This window comes from Aedes aegypti, chromosome 1, assembly GCF_002204515.2.
Source record: "Aedes aegypti strain LVP_AGWG chromosome 1, AaegL5.0 Primary Assembly, whole genome shotgun sequence".
Lineage (NCBI taxonomy): Eukaryota > Metazoa > Arthropoda > Insecta > Diptera > Culicidae > Aedes > Aedes aegypti.
The window spans coordinates 107,765,299-107,783,734 of record NC_035107.1 but is presented as its reverse complement, the minus strand read 5'-3'; the positions used below and the strand labels follow the sequence as shown (position 1 = coordinate 107,783,734).

The window sequence follows — 18,436 nt, the reverse complement described above, 5'->3', positions numbered from 1 at the left end:
CCTACCGGCACAGCAAACTTTTATTCAACATCAGATAATGTACCGTCAAAAGGGGTAACTTTCAACAATTTTCAACCTCAAAGCTATATGGATGAAAAAAAAAATGAGGATTCATATGAGACAAAAAACATCTGGTACCCTAATCGCCGCGAAAAGAATACAACGCGGTATTCATTTTATCAGTACAGGTCGGACTCGATTATTCGGAGACTCGATTATCCGGGATTCGATTATCCGGAATTTTAGACTCGATTATCCGGAATTCGGTTTTTGATGTTCTTGTTTTTAAATTTTTATCAGGGTTCTGAATTTTCGTATCAATGATGCGAAATCTACGATTTTTCGCACGTAAGGAGAATGCTTTTTTCGCTTCCTCGCATGAACATCTTTTATCGCTCACGATAAAAGAGCTACGATGGAGGGTAACCGAAAATCACTCCACTCTGTGGATAATTTGTTTTTCACTCCATCATATTTTCGCTCACCAACTGCTCCCGAGAATTATCACTATGTGGATTAACAAAAACTAGTGCCGCCGACGGGATTCAAACCTAGAACATTGCTAAAAACAACCGCGATGCGTGCACGCTAACCATGCTACCACACCAACTTGTTAAATACATATATAAGCATCGCTGTCAGATCCCATAAAAAACTTGTAGAACAACCAGATATGGACGACACACTTTTTTCATCCTCACCATAGACTTGATTTATGGGAATACAATTTGAATAACAAATACGGAGCTTAATTCAAATTGTGAGATACCTTGGGCGTTGACGGGTTCATGCAAAACATTGCTCATGGAATAATTTTCAAAGAAATTCAAAATGTTGAATTCCGATACGTAATTTGTGGATGGCGCCTAATTATTTTTTATTCTTAACGTCCAAAAATGCATTTTATTATGTTCAAACACCCAGTAAAATTTTACCGACTCCGGTAATAAAATCTAAGCGTGTAGGGGATGGAAAACGCTTCAAATTACCTTAATTGATTCAAGTTTATCTGTTGCCAGCAAAAAAGTTTTACAAACAATCATCTGTAAATAGCTTGGGAAAAGCAACAAATCTTAGGTAGAGAAACAAAATAATATTTTTCCTCTATCTTTTTCTATTGTCGTAACGTCTCAAAGCTGAGCAAGAGTACTTATATAGTATATTCTATATATTGCAATACACCACAGCAAGTTTTTGTTATTGGAAATCAAAGACTGTTCGAACTTTATCCCCTCCTCATGCAATTTCTTGCCTTTATAAACTAAACTCTAATCTTACCGTATTCTTTTCCACCCTTTCTTCCCAAACAGAATACGAAGGATCCCCCCGGCGGTTTGGATTAAGTTTGAACGAGGACAGCTCGTCGTCGTCCTACTATATGTCGTCTAACTACAAGCTCAACCTGACTTCCCCATCGCTACTGACACCGCCCCGTCCAGGCTTCCCACAGCGAGTTGTATCATCACAGCAGACGGCAAATAGTACAAGTAATACAAGTACTGCCACCACTACTCCCACTCCAAATGGGCCTGGTTCCAGCATAAGCAGCCACCACCATCCGTACCATCCAACCAGGTCTCCCACGTTACTGGAGCAGGTCAGTTCTGGACTGAACAGTTCGGTCACGTTCGATGCCAATGCTTTGCTCAGCGAATTTGACGCCAAACGGGCTGCCGTCAGTGCGATAAGCATCAACAGTGGCAGTTCGCCTAATACGGTGGATTCGTCATCACTGGAGATGAACAAGCTCAACGTGATACGATTGGACAGCGATTACCGGGGTGAAGATACGGCGGAGGAAATTCCCACCAAACGGTCCACGCCGGAAATTAAACCCTCGCTGGGACTGATTTCCACCACGGCTGACGATAATCCAACTTTTGGTGCTGGGTCCTTTACGACGCCCATCACCGCCTCGTCGACGTTCGATTATCTGTACGAGTTTTCCGAGACGCGCAAGGTGCTGGAGGAGTTTTTCAAGTGTCCCACGACGGAGGATGTGGAGAAGGCGTTCGAAAAGTTTAGCGACTACAACGAGAGCGGGGATGATGTCGAAAGTTTGGTAAGTTCGATGTTTGAGAACACAGATACTGATTTTTGTTATGCGGACTTTTTACAACACTTATTATAATATTTCAAACAGTATTGCGATTCAATTTTTTATTTTTGGCTTTTAATAATGGAAAGGAAGTTATCGACATTGAGTGACAGAACTCACCAGTTTGTCGTTCAAATCGCCGTATGCAGGACAAAAAATTCAGCGTTTCCATTGAGGTGGCCCATCTTATTATGGCAAAAATCGTCTTGTAAAAATTGTAAATTATATCCTCCGAATTTGTTTATTTGGACCCCCAGTAGTTACCGTGAAAATTTGATCGAAATCCGTCAACTCTAAACGAGCTTAATGTTTTGTACAGAAGAAAATTGGACAATTGGACTTTTTGCAACATATATTTTTATAGCATAGTTTTTAAAATATATTTTTTATCTTTATTGTCGAAACCTCCAATCTATGGCTGGTTCATTTTTCATCGTTCGGTAGTTTTAAAAATATAGGATCCAAATAATTGCTTTTGGTCGAGTCTTTCCAGTTGAGGCCGAAATATGGTGTTTGTCAAAGAATATAAACTGGAGTGGAATCAAATGATATAGTACTAATTGCGGTATGATATGCTTCGATAAGTTTTGTTTAAATAAAATAAAGAAAAAAGTGATTTTATTACAGCGATGATGCCAGTTTTTAAGATTCTCCATTGTATTTCAAAAGGCCTTTTGAAATGAAACTCTTTTTTTAATTTCTTTAGTAGTATCATTTCAAACATTACATTGATTTCTTATATCTAGGTGTTCTGTGTTATTAGACAACACTATCATCCTCATTTGCTAAAACAAATTTAAGATTTTATTAACATTTTGTTAACAACATATTACATTTCATTTGCCGTAGCAGTTCAGATTTTTTACAGGTGAGTTGATTTCATCTGCTTATAAGAGAAAAAAACGCTTTGAATTTACTTAACCTAACTTAACCTAAATAAATAACGCATTAATCGTGGCAATAGAAGATTGTAACGGTTTTTGCCTGAAATTATTAATCATTTTATTTGACATTTGTTCCAATGTTTCAACATTGGATATTCTATGTAACTCATTGGTAATAGACCAGGGAGGAAGCTTCAGAATCATTTTCAAAATTTTATTTTGAATTATCTGCAGAGCTTTCTTCCTGGTATTACAACAGCTAGTCCATATTGGTACAGCATTCAACATCACTGGCCTGAAAATTTGTTTGAATATCAAAAGCATGTTCTTATGACAAAGTTTTGATTTTCTATTAATCAGGGGATAGAGACATTTTACATGTTTATTACATTTGGCTTAAATGTCCTCAATGTGATTTTTGAAAGTTAACTTCTTATCTAGCATGAGCCCTAGATACTTAACTTCATCTGACCAATCTATTGGAACCTCTCTCATCGTGACAACATGTCTCGACAAATAAAGAGCTTTTGGTTTATGTGGGAATATTATTAGTTGAGTTTTGGAAGCATTAGGAGAAATCTTCCATTTTTGCAAGTATGAAGAAAAAAATATCCAAGCTTTTCTGCAATCGACTACAGATGACACGCAGACTTTGTCATTTGGCGGAGAAGCCTGTGTCATCCGCATATCCCTGAGGTAGCTCAGGTATATCAGATGTGAAAATATTATATAATATTGGTCCCAAAATGCTGCCTTGAGGAACACCAGCTCTTACAGGAAGTATTTCAGACCTGGAGTTCTGATAATTAACCTGAAGTGTACGATTTGACAGATAACTTTGAATTATTCTAGCAATGTATGTTGGAATATTAAAGTTCTTTAATTTTACAATCAAACCTTCATGCCAAACACTGTGGAAAGCTTTTTCTATGTCTAGAAGAGCAAGACCAGTAGAATAGCCAGATTCAGATTTGTTGGAACGCATCAAATTTGTTACACATAGGGGAAGACGGGGTAAGACCGCCCGCCTAAGCAATTTAATTCATATGTCAAAGTCAAGAAACAATAAATCATTTTTCTGCGCAGCATGTCGTTTTTTGAAGCCTTGGTTATGATCAAAAAATATCACAAGTGTTGTATTTGCAAAAAAATATTTATTTCTTGGAGCTTGAAAAAGTGATGTCTTTTTTTTTTTTTTTCTTCAACTTTATTTGGTCGGCAGCTTTGTCCACTTGGGCACCACTGGGCCAATTTCCTATAACTAGATACATTTGTTTTGTGCTCTAGCCTAAATCTATTTATAGTGCATGGTTCCTCATTCGTCATCTCACACAAAGATGCGAAGAGCGTTATGCGCTCACCATCATGGGTCGTTGTTCATATCCATATTCAGAATCCATTGTTCATTGCGTTGGTCCGGTTTGCCGATTGTGCTGTGTTGAGGCTGCTGCCTGCGAAGAGGGTCTGTTTGCCGCAGTTGCTCTCTGATGAAGCCAGAGGATGGACGTCCCTCCATCGTCCTCTGTGACGCATCTTCGAGGGACTGGGCTGTGTTTTTGTTGAGGGGGCTGGGAAGTGATGTCTTATAACGATTATTTTTAGCGACGGGGTAAAACCGCCCACCCACGGGGTAAAAGCGACCACCACGATTTTCGTACACAATTTTACGATAAAACATATCAGTTCCCTGTGATTCTAAAAATAATAATGTTTTATGAATTCTACATTGATTAACGTAGATATTGAATCATGTTTAGGGTTCATTAATTCAAAAAAAAAAAATAGATACATACTTATCATCCCCTTAAGACACCCTTATTTTGGAAAAATATGCGAATTTGGCTTGTATTTTTATTAAAATTGATTTCATTTTACTTGAATCGTAATGTACAACTTAGTTACAACTTTAAAAATGGTTCAGGCATTTTATTTGGTATAAATTAGGGGTGGCGATCTTATTCCACTAAGAGTGGTCGGTTTTACCCCACTAGTGCAATTTTCAGAACTATAACCTTATTTCAAAGCTAAAATATTTACAATTAATTTTTCACTTCACTAATGCATATTTCACATTGCTGTTCAAGCATGGACGGGTAATTTGTAATGTTTTTACAAAAAAAAATCCCTTCCGAAATCCTTAAATGAGTATCTGTCAAATTTAGATCAAATTCAATATCGACGAGCAGAAACTTTGTTTTCGATATTTGTTATGGAAAATTCCATTAAAATATTACCCTAAATGCCTCGGAATGACAAAAATCTTGTGTTTATGCAAAGTGCTTGATTAACTTTTAAGAAAACCGCCGTTTTCATGCCAAACTGGAGGTGGTCCATCTTACCCCGGCGGGCGCTCTTACCCCGTCTTCCCCTAAAAGTTGATGAGTGGTCGAATGTCCATGTCGGAATCCGAGCTGTTCATTGGCAAAAATTGAATTTTCGTTGATGTGGGCCATCATTCTGTTCAAAATAACCTTTTCAAAAAGTTTACTGATGGAGGAAAACAAACTGATTGGACGATAGCTAGAAGCTTCTGCAGGATTTTTGTCTGATTTTAAAATTGGTACATCATTAGCATTTTTACATTTGTCAGGGAAATATGCTAATTGAAAACATTAGTTAAATATATCAACTAAGAATGTTAAGCTACTTTCTGGATGTTTCTTGATGAGGAAGTAGAAAATTCCATCATCGCCAGGAGCTTTCATATTTTTGATTTTTTTTATAATAGTTCTCACTTCTTCCAAATCAGTCTCCTAGGAATTTTCGAAAACGTTCTCTTGATTGAGAACATTTTCGAAGTCCTGAGTAACTTGATTTTCAATTAGACTAGCAAGTCCTAAATTAAAATTGTGCGCACTTTCATACTGCATAACATGTTTTTGAGATTTTTCGCAATTAGTTAGTAATGATTTGTTTTCCTCTTTGAATGCCGGTATTGGCTTCTGAGGTTTTTTCAAAATTTTAGATAATTTCCGAAAAGGCTTAGGGGAAGTGGTGGTAAAATGAACAGGGGTGGTAAAATGAACACCGTGCCTTTCACCGAAAAAAAAAACAAATTTCGATTATTTTTTATCACGCACGGAAGATTCAGACCATAAATCTGCGTGTTAGAGTTGATACGTAGGTCAATAGGGTAACGACTGTTTATTTCGTTCTTAGTCACTAACAGTTGGCGCCAGCGGCAAAAAGTACAGGCAACAACCTTTCGAACATTCAGTTTCTGTCACCGGCCGCCGAGCGACGACACTGTTGTTTGTATTCCTCCCACTGATCACGCTACGCTGGATTCTCAAATTTCTCAAACTTTCAACACAAGCGCATGGAAGAATGGTAGTCGGAGAACTGTCAAAACATATGGAAAATAATGCAAAACGTAAATTACTTGCAATTTGGAAACTGGATCAAAAAGGTAGTGATTAGAAATCAAGTGTAAAGTGAATACATAACTTTTTGTGTTTAATTCATCTTCCGTAGAGCTTTCTTTGCTTCAGGATTTCGTTTTTACTACCACTGAAAAAGAGCCATCTATTGCCTTTTCAGTTTTGAATATCGCCCTATTGAAGTAAAAATATCAACGAAAACTAAGATTTTAGGAAACTACGTTTGAAAATTAGAACTGACGTAACCCGCATAGTGCAGGTAAAATGAACATTTGCATCGCTTTTTGACAGCGATGAAAATATGTGAAAATTTAGCTATTTTAGTCTGAATCCATGTCGCTGCTATAGATAACATCCCTATTTTTGATGTTGTGCGATAGAACTTTACAAATTCCTCGTTTTTCTATCAAAAACAAGATGATTTCCTTAAGGTGTTCATTTTACCACCCCTTCCCCTAGACCAAGGGTCCAATTGAGAAATTTTATTTTCAAAATTTTTGTTTCTTAATTGAGAAAATCTTTTCTTGATATCTTTCTGCAAATCCTGCCTTATAATTTTCATAGCATGAACGCGAGTGTGTTGAAATTGTCTTCTCCTCACGTTTTTAAGACGGATCAAGAGTTTAGGATCATCGTCTATAATCACGGATTCAAATTTTACTTCACATTTTGGAATTGCAATGCTCCTGGCTTCAACAATGGAATTTGTTTAAATTTCAAGAGCATTGTCAATATTAAGTTTGTTTGTAAAGAAATGTTAACTTCAAGATTAGAGTCAATATATCTTTCGTATATATTCCAGTCGGCTCGAATATAATTGAAAGTGGAGCTGATAGGATTGAGAATCGCTTCATGGGATATTTGAAATGTAACAGGAACATGATCAGTATCAAAAGTAATTAATTGGCTACAAAGATGACTAGATTCGGTTCGGACCAAATCTATCGTAGATGAGTTTCTAGAAGAGGAAAAACATGTAGTGCTATCAGGGGATTGAATTGAGAAATATCCTGGAGATCACGCATCAAATAAAATTCAGCCATTGGAATTACTCTGAGAATTATTCCATGACCGATGTTTGGCATTGAAGTCACCAATGACAATATAATTTGACTTATTGCGAGTCAATTTTCGCAAGTCAGTTTGAAGCAAATTAACTTGTTGTCCAGAGCATTGAAAAGGCAAATAGGCAGCTATGAAAGTATATTTACCAAGCAACAGAAACACCTAAAGTTTCAAAAACTTTAGTTTCAAATGACGAAAACAGTCGATGTTTTATACGCCTATGAATGATGATTGCAACCATTAAGTCGATCATTACGATAAACAAAAAAGTTATTAGCTATATTAGCTGTATTAGCTGTACGAGCATTACAATAAAGATGAAACTCTCGATTTCCCATTTTATCGCTATTCATTTAAAACACAAAAAAAATAGTCAAATCGTGATAACTTTTTTATTTTTTGATGTTTTTTCATCATAATTTCAGTTTTTAAAAAACTCTTCTATTTTTAGAATATATATCGATATTAATAATTGATCATCGTGTTTTGAAAATATTCCGATGTTTTTTGAGGGATTGAATCTCCCCATACACATTTTCTTAGGCAGCCATTTTGTTTTTAGTCAATTAAGCTAAGTATGCTGTTTCGCTCAAGAAAAGTAAAGAAATTCCTTGACTGAAAGGGTCAAGAAATTTCCTACAGAGAGCCCCCTTCGAAGTGACATTTCTTCTCAACTGCGTACTGCGATCAGAAAAAAGTGATTTTCTTGACCATTTCTTGGGAGAAATTTTCCACGCATCGAGATAGGCGATTCCTTTTCTTGTCAGTAGCAAACCGGCCTTTAATAAAAAAAAGTAATGTGGGCTCTACAATGCAAGGTATAGAGCTTTTTTGGAAAATTATTTAAATCAGTTGTGTTTTCTCCTAGAATAATCTGAAAATAACAATATGATTTTTTTAAAAGTTCTCATCTTTTACCTTCTTAATTAATGCATTAAGAAAAAGTTGCACATTATATATTAAGGGTAATAAATGACCCATGATTTTAAAACGTTCTCAAACATACATTTTTGAACCGATTTTTGTTCTTTTAACTTTAAATGAAGGATGTGGAACTATAAAATAGAACTTTAGACATTGTTTGTGAGTACGGCCATTCTGGGCACAATGGCAGAGATGCAGAACTAAATGAACTCCTGTAATCAAACTCCGATCCACAAGATCGGAAGTCGTGCGAATGTTGTTTGAAGAACGACTGCATTGATGAAATTTCCATCATTGAAAAAACAAAGCTACTATGTTCAATCTTGTAACATGTCAGCAATTGCGCTATTTGGCAGCAGCTCTTAATACTGGGAAATGAGGAATGCCGTATTCCAACGATTTTTTCCAATTTATCTTTAATTCGGATACGAAAATGAAGTACTACAATAATGTTCAGAAATGGCAAAGAAATGATACTACGGTTGAATTTTTATGATTAAGTATGAAGTCAAGAATCTCGTAGAACAAAAACTGTAGATAAATGTATGTTTTACAGATACTTTCATGAACAGAAATCAATTTTATTATGTCAAAACCTTCTCCAATCGGCGTACAGTGTTCTTAAAAGTTGTAAAGTACTAATAATTCATTCAATTAGTGGTATTTATTTTGATTTTCGTTTCTATAAAATCCCGTTAGAATTTTTTGAATGTAAAGAATAGCTAAAAACACAAATTCGACTTGAAGCACCTCCTTATCTTCTCCAAATTGAATGAAAATTTGCCTGGTAGTTTACTGGTTGAATCGCAGACATTTCGATTTTTGTGAAATGGTCTAATGTAGTGTTTGCAACTTTCCCGGGATTCGACTTCCCGGGAAACGGGAAATAAAATTGCCATTTCCCGGGAAATTTTCAAAAAATTCTCTCTTTTTGTGAGTTTGTGTTTCTAAAAATATGAAAGGGGTCTGCGTGATCTGTGGGGATTTGAATTCTAAACTTGTAATCAACTAAGTTATTAGGTCACCAAGTGGCTCGGAAGCTTAGTTGGTAAAGCGCTCGTCTAGCATACAAGAGCCCTGGGTTCAAATTCCAGCTGAGCACGTGGATTTTTTTCATAATTTCACCCATAATTTGTCCATCTTTACCACGCGTAATGAGTTGATAAATTAAAAAAAAATCTGTTGGCTTCGTTTTAATCGTCAGGCTTTACATGAAATTCAAATCATATTTACCAACATCGAAGCAATCCTTTCAAGCATTTGAATAAAAACCAACTAGAGTCTTATGTTGAAAATTGTGACTGTTACATCCATGAAAACTTTATAAGTTCACTCAATTCATAAAAAAAATCCTTTGTTTACTATACTGCCCATAACTGCATATTTGTATAATTCGACAAAAGTAGGCTTCGAGTAAATGGAATACCAAGTGTGCATTTTATGGCAGTATGGGAGAAAACTAAAATTTCTAAAAATTACCAGGAACTGAAAAGTGCATATTCGAGGCTGATGTTTTGTACAACTCATATTGCATTCTAGATGAATAGTTAGAAAATAATTCTGATGGAAATTTCATTGCTATTACAATACGAGGCTCATCTATAATCCCAATGTGACTGTTATGTGATTATAATTGCCAATGTGACAAAACAACTTGGTATTTTTTCGAATTTTCTAGAACAATCTCACATATTTCAGTAAGTTGTTCGAAAGTATTTATCATTTGATGACTCTCCATGGTATTAACTCCAATTTGTCAAAATGTCGAATGTGAGTGTTATGCAATTATGGGCAGTAGAGCTTATAATCATTTTTAGAAAAAAAAACATATCATCAAAAACATATACATTTTATTGACAACTATTTGATTTCGGAAAACAACAAACCAACTTCGAATTATAACTAGTTATCTAGTGAACTTATTGCTTATAATGATCTTCTTCTTCTTGGCATTGCATCTTCATTGAGACATAGCCTGCTTTTCGGCTTAGTGTTCAATGAGCATTTCCACAGTTATTAAATGAGAGCTTTCTTTGCCAAAGTTGCAATTTTCGCATTCGTATATCGTTTGGCAGGTACGATGAGTACGATGATATTTTCCATTACCAAAAGATCCTGGACCGACCGGGAATCGAACCCAGACACCTTCAGTATGGCTTTGCTTTGTAACCGTGGACTCTAACCACTCGGCTAACGAAGGTCCCTGGTTAGAATGATATGACAAGTAAATTGTATGAAGGTTTTTATTTTGAGAAAAGATGGTCTTCTTCTTCTTTCTGGCGTTACGTCCCAACTGGGACAAAGCCTGCTTCTCAGCTTAGTGTTCTTTTGAGCACTTCCACAGTTATTAACTGAGAGCTTTCTATGCCAATTGACCATTTTTGCATGTGTATATCGTGTGGCAGGTACGAAGATACTCTATGCCCTGGGAAGTCGAGAAAATTTCCAACCCGAAAAGATCCTCGACCGGTGGGATTCGAACCCACGACCCTCAGCTTGGTCTTGCTGAATAGCTGCGCGTTTACCGCTACGGCTATCTGGGCCCCTCAATAGATGGTCAATCCTTTTTTAATAGAACTACCCGGGAAATACGGAAATCCCGGGAAATACGGGAATCCCGAGAAACAGAAAATCATTTCCCGGAATGTTCCCGGGATTGCAAACATTCACATATTTGGACATAAAATCTTCACAATGAAAGAAGAACTCATTTTTTAGCCCTTAGACTCGATTATGTATGTTGCGTTCTGTAAGATGTGACAATAAGTATTCTACCGGCAGTTGAGTTTTGCATGCTGGTCTATTGCTGTTTGCATTTGACGTGCAAATCCAGTCTAACTGAGCTTAAAACGCGGTAACACAAAGTTACCAAAGGATACTTAGCAACGATGATGCATATCAACGCCAACTTAGCGAAGGAAATCAAATTTTGACTTCGCCTTCCTTGTTGCAAATCTTACCGCATTTGATATTTGCATTTCAAACGCACACAGCAATACTATCGATCTGCTGCAACAATAGTGTCAATGATTTCCATTCTAAACTGCTGCACTTGAAAATTATTGTCGAAGTAATTCTCGTTTTTAAAAAAAATCGAAAAAAATATTTAACAACAATACAGAAGGAGAGCAGCTGAATCATATCACGGTATTTTATTGTAATATTTCTTAATTAATTTTACGTACCGTTTTGTCTCAAATTCCGAACAGACTCATATTCCGAACACTTGGTTTTTGTATGGCGGTTTGGTTGAAACGTTTCACTGAAATATGTCATCAAATAACAAGGAAATAGCAGTCAATTGTAATTCAATTTTACCGTCTTCAAATCTATTTTATACCTCGGGAGTAGTCATGGTTCTCTGGTTTGAGACCAGTAGAACCAGCTTAGATAAATTTATTTGCGAAATTATTCATTTGAATACGATTTATTTGTGCTGTTCGGAATTTGAATCAAGGTGTTCGGAATATGAGACAGAATTAACACAGTGTTCGGCATTTGAATCAAAATGTTGTTCCATACTATTACGTGAAAACAATACTAAACAAGTTTAAACAATCAATTTTATCTGTACACCCAACAGTTAACAGTTAGACTTTGCCGATAAATTAAAATGTTCACATATATCAGCTTATTTATGCCAATCAGATGCATTTGAAGTCACTGTTGGCCTTAAGTGTTCGGAATATGAGTCAAAACGGTACTTAAATTCTTCAACTCGATTTATTTTATCTAAAAATATCTTCTCAAAAAGTATTTTAAAATTTGCAAACCCCGCCCATACAACCCCATTGGAAAACAACGAGCAAACATCTCTGGTTCCCACTGGGAAGTGGTTTCCACTGACAACTCAATGTTTGTAAACAAAAAGTCGTTTAAGGACTAACAATCGAGGAGGGCGAAATCTTATTTGCCGAAAAATTTATTTTTTCACAACAACAGTTATATGAACACAAATAAACGGTTGCAAACTATTCGTTTGAAGTACAGCAAGTCAATTTGAGTTGATATGGTTAGCGTGGAACACATTGAAATATCGGAGAAAAATTTGCCTAATATGATTACGCCAATGTACGTTGTGCTCTTGAGTTTGATGCTGACCTCGAAAACATGGCTGCTTAGCATCGGGCTGGAGAAAACACATATGGCCAAATAGGAAACTACTATAGCCATAACTGGTACACTTTCCCTATAACAATTTTGATTTGTTGAATGCTGCACCAATTAAAAGGTTCCAATATATCTAAAGGTTTGACAACGTTTTGACACAACGTCATCCGTTTGTTTTTAGAAAAATTTGTGTCGTCCCGTGTATGGTTATCTTAAAAAGACAATATAATTTAGGAGTAGTGAATCAGATAATATCTAAAATGTACCGGCGAATATAAAAAGAAAATAATAATTCCTTTTTGTATCCTAGAAAAATTGTGGGACTTTGTGCATTTTCAACAGAAGCCTGGTGAATATTCTTTAGTGCTATTTCTTGTGAGAATCATGTGTTAAAACCTTGCTCTACAGTTTTCAACTCGTTTCCACCCAAATAAACGACCTCGCATCTTCTTGCTTCTCCATCAGGAAGAATTCACCACCGACCGAAAAACGCTGCTTTACCGTGTGGCTCAACAAGAATGATCAATTTCATCCACAAACCTTCCAGTTTGACGCGGTGTCAGCAAGAACACGTAACATCACTTACGTGTACGTTGTACATTATTTCACTCAGGCAAATAACCCTTTTCCATTTTCGCCAGAAACGTTGGTGACCAGTCCGTCTGAAGCTAGGGTTCCCATACGTACTTTTTGAGTACAAATAGAGTAAAGTGGGGCTTCGAGTTCGAATTCGGGTGGGGCAATGCTAAGAGACTCTCACTCTATCAACATTTACGGTTTTTGAAGGATAACCAAGCATGAATTTTGTCTTAGTAAAATGCAAAATTAGTGTTATGGAGTTGTCAGATATCGACGGCTCACCATTAGGAATGTTTTTTGGATTCTTACCATAGATTTTTTTTATTTTTGGTAAAGCTGTGTTTATTATATGGGAACATAACTATTGATAACAATTTCGAAACTTAAGTACAATTGGGGGATACCTTGGGCGTTAACGTGTTAAGGTGATTATAGAATGAAGCCACAACTCACAATTTTCAAGAGCACAAGACTTGAGAACCAAACAGTGCTCCGCGTTGAAAATGTATCCCACTGGTCACCACTAGCAAGCAAGCAATTTGATTGGTTTTCAACGCGAACTGTTGTCAGATTCTCCAGTCTTGTGCACTTGAAAATTCAAGGTTTGGCTTTGTTTTATAATCACCTTAAGGTAAACTATTTATAAATTGAATGAGAACGCCTTCTAGACTTTAACATTCAAATATTGATAATGATTAAAACTTAAATATTATAACAAACGCATTAAGAAAAAATGATTAGTGTTTGTTTCTGTACTTTTTTACAGAGTTCAAAGTACTTCTTCCGTTCAGAACAGATATGGTAACCCTATCCGAAGCACACAATTGCGCACATACAGTCCAATCACACCAAATGAGCCATGTTCCAAAAATGTTAACCCATTTCTCTGGTTTTTTCATTCTCGTTCCATGAACAGGACATCCATTATGACTACCCTATCGAGATGGGGGACAGCAAGGCACTGGAGACGACCTACATCGGATCTACCGTCGTCTCTGTTGAGCAGCAGAAACCAATGACGTCGCTGACCACTGGCTCCGGCGGCATAGCCAGACAGCAGGATATTAGCACTAATGCAGCTCGTAAATCGCCAATCAATAATAATAATAGCGACGCCGAAGCAGATGGCGATGACGATGATGTTGCTGCAAATGGTGAAGAGCTTGAGGATGGCGAAGAAGACGGCGAAGAAGATGACGAAGACGAGGACGACGAAGGCGAAGGGGGCGTCGGCAACAATCTGAAGTATATGATCAACGTAAAAAGTAAACCAAGAATTAAAAACGGGTACACCAGCTTCCGGAAGAAGAAACAGGAAAAGAAGCTCGCTGGAATGGGATCGAATGTTCTTTCCGGAATTGTTACCGTTGGTGGCGGAAATGACGATGATAATGACGGAGAGGATGAAGAAGAAATAGATATTTATAGTGCGAATCATCATCTTCATCACAGTTTCCACCACCACCAACAACAGCAACAGCAACAACGACTACAGCAACAATCTCAGGAACACCACCAACAGCAGCAACAACATCAGAATCTGAGCAATGTGCGGCAACATGTGATACTGCAACAGCACCAACAGCAACAGCAACCACAGCAGTACCAGGAACATGAAAGGCATTTTAGCCTGTACTTGGATCCCGGAAGCCGTGCCAGCAGCTGTGATGTGATTAACGAAAGTAATCTCGACTCGACGCAGTTCATGGCGAACGGAAACGGGAAGAGGCTCCGAAGCAATGGCAATGCTGGTTCTGGCAATGGCAAAAAGCCGCTGGCTCGGCGCCAAAGTAAAAACTTTAACTACTCCCCAGATACGACCGATTACGAGAGCAACTGCGGCGATTATGACAGTGAGATTTCCCTGAAGTATGGTAGCGAGTATGGCGGCATCATGGTCAATGGTGGTAGTGAAATGATGTGCGACGATCTGAACAATGGCGTCATAAGCAGTGCCTCCACTGGGATCAACTCTTCCACCACGATGATTGATAATGGAGTGAACAATGCCACCAGTAGTGCGGTCGGAAGTGCAAGCAACTACACTCGCTACTACACCAGCATGCCAGTTCTGGAGGATGGCCTATCTAGTGGTCACGTTTCCGATACGGAAAACAATAATCCCGGCATACTGCCAACACCGGATTTGATCAACAGCAGTCATAAATTGCAACAGGCTGCCAATTCGTACAGTTTGTTGACGTCTCCTACGGGCCACGCGATAAAACCGATAAGCTCGTCTCCGGTGATAGGAAACCATAACAACAATCTGGATGGTCTGTACGGAAGCAACGGGTTCCGGATGAATGGGACGACGGGAGGGCTCAATTCAAGCACACTGCAGAACAATAAGATTTTCAAAAACCGAGATCCGGAGCTGGAATCGTTGTATACCATCAGTAAGTATTCGCTGATTTATTGCATGTTGCGGTAAATTTTCTCAAGTTGAACGTTCGTTTCAATGCCATGTAAGTACATTTTTGACGAAGATGATATTTCCACATATTCTGAATCCTAAAGTGGACAACTTGGGTGGTATATGCTAAATGTTAATACGAGTGGAACATGTAAACATTTTTATTCCGACTCTCCATCAACCAAAAATCCTAACGGAAAATCATCAGAAAATGTACCTACTTCCAGTAACATGTCTCCCTCTGATTTCAATTTTTAACTGAACAATTGAATATAATGATTGATGCAATGTTTAAAACCACTACTATGGCTGAAGCTGTTCAAGTTGATGTTAAATTTACTAATAAAATTGTTATTGAATTACATTTCTCTAATGGATCCAAACAATTATTTAAATAATTGGAATGCTTGTTTTTTTGGGGGACGAGTTGTTTAATTTTCTAACAATTACTAACATACACATAGCAGATAGGGGAAAAGCACTAATTTTCGACCTACAAGAATTCTGTGCTAATTTTCGGATTTTCATACAAAGTAGGCCAAAATCGTATGAATGGGTCGAAAATTAGTGCTAGGTCGAAAATTGGTGCTTTTCCCCTATTCCTGAAACTTATTTGAAGCCTGGATCCAAACTCAAAAGAGATCCAAACTTTTTTGTTTATTGTAATGATGGACTAGATGGAGCATGTGGTTTTCATGGGCGTATAAAACATCACCTTTTTCGTCATTTGAAGCTGAAGCTATTGGGTATTTCTGTTGAAACTCAGCTTAGCAAATATACAAATATTGCTGCCTATTTGCCTGCTTGCATTGGGTCTTTTTGCCTACTTGCAATGGGCAGCAAGTAAATTTGCTTCAAACTGACTTGCGAAAAATGACTCGCAATAAGTCAACATTTCTTGCACAACTTGTGATCTCGCCCTAAAAGCCATTGGTAACCGTGTTTCTAAGCAAACGAATGGATCAGGATGAAAACTATCACCACTGAGAGATAGAGGAGGATCTTCTCTTCAACGTAGCATTGTTGAATAACGTGTAAATCTAATCGTTTGTTCGGTGACAACAAGCTACACACTCGGTTACCAATGGCTTTTAGGGCGAGATCACAAGTTCTGCGAGATATTTTGTCATTGGTGACTTTAATGCTAAGCATCGCTCATGGAATAATTCACAAAGTAATATCAACAGAACAATTTTATTTGACGAGCGCTCTTTAGGATATTTCTTAATCCAATACCCTTATAGCCCTAATTTTTTGACGTTGGATAATGTCGTTCGGAAACATATGTGGGTACAATTCCAAAAAACAAACGAAAAATTGCTCATGTAACGAAAAGAGGTCAGGTTTTGACCGCTAATAATAGGGTGGCTCAGAAAGTATGGGCACGACTTTGATAACGAGAATCACAATATTTTTCCAAACGAATAAATATTTTTATACAGTGGGATTTCGTTTTGGCAACAAAGTCAAAATATTCAATTGCCTAAAACGGAACCGTGCCACCATCGGAACTCTTTTTGTTTCAAGAATATGACTAGGATGTTGTTACATCGTCATTGTGGAACCAAATGATGGCCAAACTTCGGAACGGTCCACATTGAAGCAATAGTGTGAGAATACAGACATTAGAAACATATTCTTTAAACAATCTACAACAAAAAATTACAAATTGATTCTTTTTTTGTTTTAACATTTTTTTTTGTTTTTGTATTGTTTTTGCTACAAAACTGATTTTTTTTTGTTTTTGTATTTAATCAACCTAAAAAAACAGTTTTTTTTCAAATCCAAGTCCAATCTCATATCAAATGATTGGTTGCGATCAAAAGAGCATAACAATCTGATATTTTTCGAAACAAAATATTGACTAAGCCTTTAAGAAAGTTTTTCATCAAAAGATAGATTGAAAATACCTCGAGAAATAATTACAAAATAGTATAGAGCAGTGGTGCTCAACATGTCGCAAGTAGCATCAGGTCCCCATTATCCATATCTATGGCCAAAGTTCAAATTTTCAAGAGCACGGATCTGGAGAACCAAGCATCTGTTTGAGCTGAAAACCTAATCGACTAGTCATCACCAGCTAGTGACCAATCGATTAAGTTTTCAGCTTAAACGGATGTTTGGTTCTCCAGATCCGTGCTCTTGAAAATTTGAACTTTGGCTTCGATTCATCTTCACCTTAATGCTAAGCATCGCTCATGGAATAATTCACAAAGTAATATCAACAGAACAATTTTATTTGACGAGCGCTCTTTAGGATATTTCTTAATCCAATACCCTTATAGCCCTAATTTTTTGACGTTGGATAATGTCGTTCGGAAACATATGTGGGTACAATTCCAAAAAACAAACGAAAAATTGCTCATGTAACGAAAAGAGGTCAGGTTTTGACCGCTAATAATAGGGTGGCTCAGAAAGTATGGGCACGACTTTGATAACGAGAATCACAATATTTTTCCAAACGAATAAATATTTTTATACAGTGGGATTTCGTTTTGGCAACAAAGTCAAAATATTCAATTGCCTAAAACGGAACCGTGCCACCATCGGAACTCTTTTTGTTTCAAGAATATGACTAGGATGTTGTTACATCGTCATTGTGGAACCAAATGATGGCCAAACTTCGGAACGGTCCACATTGAAGCAATAGTGTGAGAATACAGACATTAGAAACATATTCTTTAAACAATCTACAACAAAAAATTACAAATTGATTCTTTTTTTGTTTTAACATTTTTTTTTTGTTTTTGTATTGTTTTTGCTACAAAACTGATTTTTTTTTGTTTTTGTATTTAATCAACCTAAAAAAACAGTTTTTTTTCAAATCCAAGTCCAATCTCATATCAAATGATTGGTTGCGATCAAAAGAGCATAACAATCTGATATTTTTCGAAACAAAATATTGACTAAGCCTTTAAGAAAGTTTTTCATCAAAAGATAGATTGAAAATACCTCGAGAAATAATTACAAAATAGTATAG

The 18,436-nt window shown here is 36.8% G+C and overlaps 1 protein-coding gene across 7 annotated transcripts in view; it reads left to right on the top strand.

The window, feature by feature from the left end:
* The window catches only part of LOC5576465 (serine-rich adhesin for platelets), a 133,934-nt gene that overhangs the window by 94,575 nt on the left and 20,923 nt on the right, over window positions 1-18,436 (top strand). For all 7 annotated transcript variants that reach the window (XR_002500467.1, XM_021844664.1, XM_021844648.1 and 4 more), the window contains 2 exons: window positions 1,311-2,062; window positions 13,957-15,439. Coding sequence is in view for 6 of the 7 variants with exons in the window: in XM_021844664.1 (XP_021700356.1) it covers window positions 1,311-2,062; window positions 13,957-15,439 (2,235 nt within the window). In the remaining variant the exon portion in view is untranslated. The remainder of the gene's footprint in view (window positions 1-1,310; window positions 2,063-13,956; window positions 15,440-18,436) is intronic.